Source organism: Nothobranchius furzeri, chromosome 15 (assembly GCF_043380555.1).
Source record: "Nothobranchius furzeri strain GRZ-AD chromosome 15, NfurGRZ-RIMD1, whole genome shotgun sequence".
Taxonomy (NCBI): domain Eukaryota; kingdom Metazoa; phylum Chordata; class Actinopteri; order Cyprinodontiformes; family Nothobranchiidae; genus Nothobranchius; species Nothobranchius furzeri.
In genome coordinates, this window is record NC_091755.1 from 39,942,917 (window position 1) to 39,954,417 (window position 11,501).

Sequence of the window (11,501 nt, forward strand, 5' to 3'; positions counted from 1 at the left end):
GGCAGAGGGATTCAGCTTCTCCCTGGAATGAGGCTTAGGAGAATTTTTTTCTATTTTCATATGACTAAATATCTCCATTTGTACAATTGTTTTATTCTCTGCAGTGGTCAGGGGAACAATGCATAATTAAATGTGATTTTGCTTAACAACCTGCGATCAATTCAATATGAGCTGCTAAGAGAGGTATTTACCCTCTGTTAGTTAATAATAAGCTCATTTGACAAACTTAGAAGTTGACTAATGAACTCATTGTTCTCTAAGTGTATGAATGAGTCAGGTGAATACATATTACATGAAGGTATGAACAAGTCCAAACCCCTCAGAATGCTAATTGGAGGGAACCTGTTCCTACAGACTTGCTAGATAGTGAGCTATGAATATGAATGACCAGTTAAGAAACATTTTTATTTATTAAATGAAAAAATAAAAACAATAAATTTGCTGATATACCTTGGGTCAAGTGAAAAATCAGATTTTTACTGTGTTTATGTCCATGCGCAAAGATTTAGAAAATGACAAACATTACATGTCACAAAGTTTCAGGCAGTTTGCATAAACTCAGAATAGAGATCAGTAAAGCATTCAGAGACCAATCATGTGTAGGGTTGGTTTTCAGCCAAGAGTGCTCACCCCGGTTTCACACTGAACGCATCAGCCGCGTGGAACGGCAGCAGAATGTCACGGCTTCAGAAATAATCCATTATAGTCTGGGGAGTGTTTCAAACCAGCAGCAACGCGGCAATTTCCAGCATAACGCTAAAGATTGGATCAGGTTCTATTGTTGCCGCGAGCCGCTTATGTCAGCTTCCGCAGTTAATTAGAGCTAGACAGGAAATCACACAGTTTCCGTGTAAAATACCCAGTAATTTTCAAAATAAAAGTACTGCTATCGATGCTATTTCTATGTAATTTTCTTTAGTTCTTCGTTGTACACGGAGTGAAAAGGGCTTGTTGTTACCTTTGCTGACGTGACATGAATGACAAAACATGTCAGCAAAGGGAACACAAACCCTTATCTCTCTGTGTACAACGAAGAACTAAAGAAAATTCAATTGGATAACTAACACAGTACAAATGTAACAAAGGTGCAATTTCATGTGAATGAAGCTTATGTGTGACCCAACAGCTTATTTACTCCCAGCAGTGTTCCACAAGTGCAGCGGTGTTTTTCATGGCTTTAATCCTCGCAGTGGAAAGGAACAACATCATATGTGACGTCAAACAGAGATATCAGACGGGATGTCCTTCTTTTTGGCTTAATGGCAGATTGCAGAAACAAACCGTGACCTGAAGTCTCGAGGGATCTTGTGATCTCACGAGTCCAGTAAAGAGCACAGCAGGGAAGCCGTGCCACTGCCAAGACTCCCAGTGTGAAAAGCGCTGCTTTGAAGTTTGCGAGTAAACCGTTCTGCTGCCGTTTCGCGCTGCTGATGCTTCTAGTGAGAAACCGGGGTAAGCCTCAGAATGCAGCCATGAACAAAGAATGGAACCTAGACATCCTCGCAGAGGAACTCCTCAGGCTAGCCGACAACAGATTATGGATGAACGGTGTCATTTACAGCACTAAGTGGATCAGGGAACATTATTATATAAATTTTACTTCAGTGACCACGGTAACATCTGATAGACAACCTAAAAACACTAAAGGAGGAAGATTTGTGGAAACCAACACTGGTGTTATTCTCGGAACATTTGGTCACTGTTATAGTATCACTTATTGGTGATGTTCAGATATTCTTCTCCAGTTCCACCATGTTTATTCTGGCTAGCTTGGAGAACCACCGATTTACATGCGTGCTGTGGTGAGAAATTGTTTGAATGAAGCCTAATTTCTGGAACATGGAAATAGCAGCTGCCTGTGGTGAGCTGACTGCCACTGAAAGGCGAGAAAAGCCTCTTTCCTTACAGAAATCCAAAGCCTTTCGTGTCAACTGTGAGCCCAGGTTACTGCGGCGCCATGGAAACATCACAATGACATGAGATATCTCTCCATAACGTCCATTCCCAGTCTCCTGAGTGAACTCTGTGTTCCTCATTCCTCCATTGCACTCATCAAATCTTTCATCTTCTCTCTTTCCTTTTCTCCCCCTCACCGCCAACATCCCCACCACCTTGGCCTGGCCTTTGACATCTGCTTCCGCCACCCAGAAGCTGTTATCTGGGTTTTCCAGATAGGTGGCTTGAATGTTGGCCATGTCTGTGTTTAGTCTCACCGTCATGTACTCTTCATATATTTCACGACAGCAGTAATAAATGAGGCCAGCCCACGCAGCACCAAAGAGGAAAGCTTGGAAGTAGGAACTGCCTCCTAAAATGTAGCCAGCCACAGAAATGCTCAGAGCCACGCCGATGTGGTCTGAATTGCTCATGGCCTTGAAAAAAGCTGGGTAGACATGTTCCAGAATCCCCTCGTGAAACATTGACATGACCACATGTTGATCGGCGGGTTGAAATTCCCTGATGGAAAACTGAATTGCTATATGGAGAAAAAGAGAGGAAAGGGAAGGGAGGGGGAGAAATGGATGAATGAGGCTAATCCGCCTGTTGCTGCAATCGCTGCTAGATTTCACAATGTGCTGAAAAACTTTACCAAACTTTAAAAATTAACTTACACAGTAGATAACAATATGCTTCCTGATCAAGTTGTTTTCCACTTTAATACAAAACCTACGTTTATATGACAAGTACATGTTAGTACATATGCAAGTGAAACTATTATGTCTTTATTTCTCTTTCATATGTCAAGCATGAGTCATTATGGGATGGAATACATTTAGGTGTCAAATGTGCTACTGATGGAAATCCAATCAATGTGAGCTCTGAAGGCAACAAACAAAAGGTCCCCAGTTTCAGTGCAGTTTCCTGTCGTCTAGGCTTGTTAATGATCCTAATAATTTGCATCATTGCTGTTGGATCAGTAATCTCGATAATAATCGCCTCTGCTACAAGAGAAAGACACAGAAGAGCATCAACAAAGCAAGAAACTTACAGCTGTCTTTGTGGGCCATGCTGACTCTCCCCCTCGTCTATCGCTCAGACTGAAGGACTTAGTGCTGTCGCCGTGCTGCCTGGACTTAAGCGACAGAATTTAATAATCAGCTGTTCACGAAAAGAACACACACACACACACACACACACACACACACACACACACACACACACACACACACACACACACACACCTCAAAGGACTTCACGTGAAGCAATGAACACTTTTCATACAAAATTGCACGATTAAAAAATGATACCAATTCATAAACGTGTGCCGTTTGGTTGTCTCCTGAACTTAACTGGCTCAGCCAGCTGAATAAAAAGTTTCATCACCAGAATTCATTAGGAGAATGAATAAATCTCCCGAGTTTATAAAATCAGAAAACTGAGTAGAACGCAACTCTGGCTCTCTATTATTTCCAGGACCAAAATGTTCCTAAAAATTCCTTCGTGCTTGCATTTTTGTGGTTTTCTCTCCAGAATCGTCTGAACTGGTCCAGACAATGTCCTTCCTGCAGTCCTGGGTGAAAGCATTATTAATATAGTCTGGCCTTCTGCATGAAGGTGTCCTGCGGTGTTGGTGTCTGGTGCAATAATCTGGTAGCCCTTGGATATGATTTAATTTGACTTGGCAGGAGAAGGGCCTTTACACCTGCTTAAATCAATAGCACCGCCTCATGAATCTGTGAGTGCCGGAAGGTCGAGTTCGTCTGGAACCACCTCGAGACGTTTCACCTGTAGGTTCTGAACTTCTAAACTTCAAACAGCTGTAATCACAACTGATGAATGTGGAGTTAGAGAATTATTTGATTTAAGGAGGAACACACCAAACATGTTTTTATGAAAAATATCAGTAATCTGAGTTAAAATTCATTTGAACTCATAATAATCCTCCCCATAATGTTCCTCTCAAATGTATCATTATTAGCACAGAAAGCACATTATTTAAAGTCATTCTGTGTGTGTTGATATGTTAGAGTTAATGCTATAACCCAGAGCTTACAGAGCATCTGTTCAGGAATTGCTGCCTTATTAAAAACTCTCATATTAGCCAAACTTAATAAACACTAATGTGACATTGTTTTCCAAACCTTATAATTGCTGTCAAGTTCACATTATAGTTATTTAAAAAGTTTTAAGCAGGTGAATCTAGTACTTTTCCTCCGTCCGAGGGTGAAATTTGGAGAATAGTACCGTTTTAAAGTAGGCATATACTCAGTATTTCAATAAATGTCCTGTGGTCTCTGGTATAAATGGATGCCATGTGAGTTATTGTCTGTGGAAACAAAAGCTCTGGAGTTTTTGTCTCAGGAGGCAGAAGTTAGCCAGAGGACCGGGGGACGGGAAACAGCAGGATTCTCAGTCTCAGTCATTAGCATTCATGAGTTGCAGATTCTCACCTCTGATTGGCTAACATCAGCGTGACTCTAAATACAAGCCTGAAAATGTTCTGCCATGTTGGGGGGTTGCTAATGCTAATGGTTAGCTTACAGTAGCCGAGATGCACTCTGCTCTCCCCTCCAACTCCACACAGCCTTCCATGGTCACAAACAAAGGTGGGTGAATCCATAAATGCGAATACTTTCCCGTGACATGGAAGGGATTGGCTTTTTCTGACCCGACCGTTTCACAGCTTTCCACAAGCCCTGAGAGCACTGTATAATGTCTGTGAGGCGTAGTGCGATGCAGTTAGCTACTTTTATAGTCCATGAGGGTTTCCACTGGCCACATGTCCACACGCTTTGGGACCCGTCCCGGAAGCGTAGAGTGGCATCACTTCACCGGTGGAAAGCCTGGCTAATGCGGGAAATAGGGATTAAAGATTATTTTCATGTTCAGCATGCATATGAAACTCAAAATGACCAATCTCATGTCAAAGAGTATTACGTGTATTACAGTAAAAGATTTTACATGTTTCTCAGTGAAGCTCCGCTTTTGGATGTGAGTACTTGGAAGATATATGAAGAGATTACAAACGACTTCTCTTGTTGGGCAAAAACTTTTTCCTGCTACCAGAGATCCTGTCTACGATGAGAGTGAGATTGTAATTATTTATAGCTTTACACGCTTCCTACAACTGTAGGGGCTCGCAGCCGAGTGAGAAGCAGCTGGGATGAGAATCAGCTCCTCTAAATCTGAGACCATGGTCTTGAGTCGGAAGCGGGTTCTCCAGGCCATGCCCCAGGTGGAGGAGTTTAAGGATCTCAGGGTCTTGCTCATGAGTGAGGGAAAGAAGGAGCACAAGAGCGATAGCCGGATTGGTGCTGCATCTGCAGCGATGCGGGCGTTGTATCAGTTTGTTGTGATGAAGAGAGAGCTGAGCCTGAAGGCTAAGCACTCGATTTACCGGTCTAACCTTCACCTGTGGTCACGAGGTTTGGGTAGTGAACAAAAGAACGAGATTGTAGAAACAAGCGGCCGAAATTTGTTTTCTTCACAGGGTGTCTTGGCTCCCTCTTAAGCCGGGCGTACACTGTGCGACTTTTTCACTCGCAGCGTTCAGCTTCAGCTCAAACTGTACGACTTCCTCGCAGGGCAGATCTCACGAGTCATGTGCTCACACTGTAAGACCCAGTTCTCGCATGCGACCTGACTGCTCACACTGTACGTCTGATAGCAACACGTCGGCCCTAAAAACATGCTAAAAATAGCAGTTTTTACTCAACACGTCAGACTTTTTTGTCTTGTCTTGCCTGTTGTCCTTCGGGAGTGCTGCAGGAGGACACACGGGGATTTATGGGGGTTGGATGAGGAAAACGAAATAAAGAAAGTAAATCTGTGTTTTGTGATCAGTTTAATTTGTCATGAACACGACAAACACGCTTTCTTGACAATCTTTGTGAGTAAAAAAACGTGTAGAAACAAAAACGAACAGCGTGTGTTATTATGGAAATAGCGAGCGAGCGGCGTTGGTGCAGGATTGCGCATGCGCCGTGAGCGGTTCTGATACTTTTTGGATCGTAGCTGCTCGCAGCACCGCTTCAACAGTGCGATACCCTCACGAGGGATGAGCGAAATATCAAACACTCCAGAAATCCGTGCGACCTTACGACTGCTGATCGGCAGCTGGTCACGTGGTGTTAATGGCCTCTCGTAACCCCCTGTACACTACACGACCGCTCGGCGCAAAACTCGCCCCGATCTCGCGGATTCTCGCACGACTGGAAAAACGGCTCAAAAAAGTGAAAAAGTCGCACAGTGTACGCCCGGCTTTAGGAGATATGGTGAGAAGCTCAGCCATCTGGGTGAGTCTCGGTGTAGATCTGCTGCTCTTCTACATTGAGAGGAAACAGATGGGGTGGCTCGGGCATCTGGTTAGAATGCCTTCTGGAATGGGAGGAAACCTAAAGGAAGATCCAGGACACGCTGGTGGGACTATGTTTCTCGTCTGGCCAGGGAACGCTTTAGGATTCCCCGGAGGAGCCGGCCCAAGTGGCTGGGCAGAGGGAAGTCTGGGCCGCTATGCTTAGGCTGCTACCTCCATGACCCGACCCCGAATAAGCAGACGGAAACAGATGGATGGATTGGCACATTTCATAATTGTCAGAAAAAACTTCAAAGGCACATAATTGGCTTAATTAAGCTCAAAGAGTCTCTTAATGAATAGATATGTCTAAGGTTTTATCAATGTTTGTTGCAGATGTAAAACCATCTGAGCCTGACAGACCCGATGCCAGATCCATGCACACTTCTGGTAAAGTTGTAACAAAGCTGTACCAAAATCATGCTTGATATTCCCCGATTTATGCATAATGGCAAGAGGCTGATTTCAACGATATAATCCACCTTTTCTACCTCACACCATCAAATGCCCCCAATAAGCAACAACAAGTTGCTAATTGAAAAAGCCTGTACAAACGCTAATTACACCAATCAAGAAAAACACACAGTGGTGACATTGCAATATGACCCTGTCCAAAGCAGCAGTTTCAATTAAAGCCCAGACTCACATCTTTCTAACATCAGTCTCATTACTCTACCTGCAAAACTAATCAAGCTAAATGCTAACAGGGCATCAAAACTAAGCTAATTTTGTGATGTCAAAAACATAAATTTAGTCTTACCTTTGCTGGTTTATGGTCATAATCTGAGTTATAGTAAAAAAATAACACTCGGTTCATGTAATCCTATGTCCTAGTCATCAAACTGAACTGATTCCTGACTGTTCGGGGCTTTTTTTTTTACCTGCTGGAGAGTCTTTACAAATCTTCAGTGCCAAGTTCCATAATTTTCTGGTTTACAGCGAATCTCTTCCTGTGATTGGTTTATAAAAGCCAGCCGGGAAAAAAATAACTACAACAAGAGATTCTATTGGCTCATGTTTCAACAGGGGTTAGAATCACCAAAATAGTCCAATGGGATCCTGAGATACTCTCCTATGTAAAGGAGATTCAGCCAATGCCCGTTACACACGGATTCAGAAATGTTCAAAAAACTTTATTTGTCACTGAATGACTTTAAAATGTTAACAGAAATTACTAGAAGGTTAGATAACCAAAACTAGTCCGTGGAACAAACAGTATTGCAATCCAAATACACTTGGCACATATGTTTCATTTGAGAATGAGCTGAAATGTCATAAACCAGTAAAATTGTTGTTCTTCACTTTATCCAACTCAAACTTTGTACAGCTACTGTCAAGAAGTAGAGATTCATGGAAGTTTCTGCTTTTTCCCAAAGAGTTCTTCATCCTGAAAGCAAACATTTTCAGTTGGCAAAGAAAAAAACAAGCAATAATTTTACAAATTTCCATGTCCATTTACACTTAATCAGTGACACATAAACTAACAATCACACATTTCAGCAAATACCACAAGATTCCCTTTGAAAATGAGACAGAAAGCAGTTAAATAGACCTTGTGGTTACATCAAGCAGATGTCTCAAAAATGTCCTAATGCTTCACTCATTTGGACTCGATTTATAATTGTTAAACTGTGTCTGAGTTTATAAAAGTAATCATTAAAACCAAAGTTTCACATGAGCTACTTTGTAATATCTGAGATTAGATTTAAAGAACGCAGGAAAATCCTATAGAAGTAGTTCTGCTGCAGCTAGATCATCAATCAAATCAGGACTCATCTTTATTTTTCAAAGTGAGGTCTTTAATAAAGTTATCAACAATGAATGAAACAACTTTTACCCATTTAAGGGGTTGTGAACTCTACTGTCAACAGTTTGTTCCCAGCAGAAGTCTACAAACTCCATTTTGGGTGGTGATGACCTTATTTTTGACCTGTGTTATTTTTGTGATGTTGTAGCAATAGTGTCATTGTAAATGGTAAATGGCCTGTATTTGCTATAGCACCTCCTAGAGTTCTGGAACCCCCCAAGTTGCTTTACAACACAATCAGTCATTCACCCATTCACACCCTGGTGGTGATGATCTATGCTGTAGCCACAGCTGCTCTGGGGTGCACCGACACTGACATCCACACACCCACCAGTCCCTCTGAACACCACCAGCAGGCATGGGGGGTTAAGTGTCTTGCCCAAGGACACGACGACAGCGACAAACTGAACCGGGCTCGAACCTGCAGCCTTCCGATTACGGGGCGAGCACCTAACTCCTGAGCCACTGTCACCCCTAATTATTCTAATAATTATAATTAAATACAAAGGAAGGATAGAAAATATGTGAAAGATCTAATGATTAAAACAAGAATACCAACACTGCTCCGTGGTTATGGTGGGTTAGGGTTAGGGTTCATATTTTTTGAGCACCAGCATGCCACAGCAGGCTCTAGAGTTTTCACTACAGCCTATTGGGAAGTGATAATGAGCTTTATATGTCCTTGTCACTGAGTAATTAATTTTCCAAATATTACTGAGCAAGTTTGTCCCTAAAACAAGTTGTTGTTGTTTTCTTCTACTTACCGTTGCATCTGCTGTGCTCTGAATTTAGATGGACAAGGTGGGTTCTGAAATGCGTGCTGCCACAAAAATCTAGATAACACGTGCATCTCTGGAGGTTTCTGGGTGATGCTGTTGCATAGACAACATTTGCATCACAACATTTAAGCAAGTGGATGTTACTGGTTCTGCTGTTGTGTCCTTGAGCAAGACACAACACAGCTTGCCTGCTGGTGGTGGTCGGAGGGACCGGTGGCGCCAGTGCTCGGCAGCCTCGCCTCTGTCAGTGCGCCCCAGGGCAGCTGTGGCTACATCGTAGCTCATCCCCATCAGTGTGTGAATGTGTGTGTGAATGGGTGAATGATACTCTGTAGTGTAAAACGCTTTGGAGTCCTTACTCTGAGATGTGCTGTACAAGTGCGAGTCATTTATCATTATCTTTCACTGTGCAAAGGTTTTAGGCAGGTGTGGAAAAATTAAATATGCTTTCAGAAATATAAATAACAATTGTTTATTTTTATCAATTTACAAAATGCTAAATGAGTGACCCCAAACATCCAAAGTCATTCAGATCTATGTTCAGCATAAAGAAGTGATGGTCTGACCCCCCACAGAGCCCTGGTCTCAACATCATGGAGTGAATCATTGTAATGGAGGATTAAAGAGTTACATTTTAATTTATGACCAGAGACATTAAAGACCCATATCTAGTATGGGCCCCATCTACTGGACACTGGCTATTTAAATCAGAAGAGTGGTTCTTTTTATTACAGGGAAATTAAATAAACACTTTGCATGAACCGTTTAAAATTAATAGAACCCTAGACTCTGAGAGACAAGAGAAGAGAGACCTCCAAACGTTTAAGCAACATTTGTTATCTAAATGATTTTAAGCAGTTTAACAGAACTAACTCTCTAGTGATGGATGCTCATGGAATGGAATGTGAGGTGGAGTGTGTGTTGGTGCGATGTCAGTTCAGAACCTCCGTTCTGGAGAAGCGAGTCTGAGTAGGAGATGATGTTTTGCTCCTAACTGATCAATGTTTGAACCGTGGTCATAAACAACATGAGACGCCATCTGTGTCGCTCTACATTACCCTTCAGTGAGACTTCCGTACAGATCAGGATGCCAGGTTCACGACCTTCCACTGGTACTGGAGCCGATGAAACAGCGTCGGCAGCACGACAAACCGGTCTTTGGATAGTCTCCAGGTAAAAAGCGACAGGTGTTTCATAGCGTCAAAAGGGACCCCCCTTTGGGTTAGCGAGTTCAGCTTTTATTCTGAAGGAACCGTTGTTTTGTTGATAACAACGACAGGATTTCCCAGCTTGGCAGTTCTAGCTTAAAAAGAAAAGTATACATGGCTGGTCCATACTTCACTTAGCATGCGATGAACTTCAGGGGATCTTGAGAGCTGGCTGAAGACTGAATACTGAACTTAAAATTGTGTTGTTCTGTTTTACTAATCTTGATGTTTACGATTCTGGACGAATCACAGCTGATAGATTAAATAAACACCATAGAGACTCTGCCACGCTTCAGACGTGAAGGTTCTGATTGGGTCTGCGACCGGAATGTGTCATGATTATTTATCTTTGTGTATCAGTGTGTCTAGTGGCTAGAATAAGTCATTTACTTATTAAAACATTAAACATAACATCATGATTTCACAGATCGGTCACATGGTTATTATTGACTAACACTTTGATGGATTAGATTTATTTAAATAGAGTTATTTGATTAATTAAAAGAAAAGAGTTCATTCTCTTCTGTCTTCATCGCTGGAATGTAAACAGTTTAGAAGTGAATGCATGACCTTGAGGCTGTTTCATGCACACTGACACTGTGTCAAAAGGAAACAGCTGTCAGGGTAGAAATAGCTCCTTCATCACGTTACATACCCCCCTTTTTCAAGGGCACGGTGGTCCGTCCAGAGACCACCTGGTCATTGAACAAACCAGAGTTATGAAGGATCCCGACAACAGAGCAGGGCGCAATCTCACAGGAAGAGGCCAACAGTGGTGAGGTACGAACACCACGCCGAAGAACAGTCTTGCATACTCCTCGGGAAGCACACAAGTCAGTAGATTATCAGATATTTCCATGGAAGCAATAATTGATGCAGCAGCAACTTTATATCTCCACGGGTAATAATTTGAAGCAGGAGCAAAGCTTTTACGTATCCACGGGTAGGGAATAATTACAAACAGCAAATTGATCTTTGTAAGAGCACTTATTGTAATCCAGCAAAAGGGAAGAGCAGCAGGCGGTTAGCGCCTGTGTATGAGCATAATCAGCATTCACAAAGGAACGCAACTCATTCACAGCTGAAGTTGTTTTGCGCAAAATGTCGCTATGAGTGTTGAGTACCACCATAGTTTGTTTTTCAGACATGCCCAGCTGTCTGAGGGCGCGTCGCTGCTGCAGTACCTGCTTACGCAGATCCGGGTATTCTCTGCTAAGCTCATCAACGTGTCGACGAACTGTGTGCATATCAACCGAGTTGACTGGGGAGAATGTGAAGTTTAAAAGATTGCCAATTGCAATACCAACTGAGAAAAGTCCATCCAGGAAACGCTTTGGTCTACTGCTGGTACCGGAAAGTTCACTGTTAGAAACTGTGTACTTAAGTGCCTGCTTAAGAATGTGACTGACATC

At 42.5% G+C, this 11,501-nt stretch overlaps 1 protein-coding gene across 1 annotated transcript; it reads right to left on the bottom strand.

The window, feature by feature from the left end:
* Positions 1-456: 456 nt before the first annotated feature.
* Positions 457-3,086, bottom strand: LOC107390441 (N-acetyltransferase family 8 member 3). Its single transcript, XM_015967141.3, has 2 exons — positions 2,990-3,086; positions 457-2,476 (listed from the first exon to the last, which is right to left on the bottom strand). Exons 1-2 carry the CDS (start codon positions 3,006-3,008, stop codon positions 1,728-1,730), a joined length of 768 nt encoding a protein of 255 aa, XP_015822627.1. The 5' UTR covers positions 3,009-3,086; the 3' UTR covers positions 457-1,727.
* Between the last annotated feature and the right edge of the window lie 8,415 nt (positions 3,087-11,501).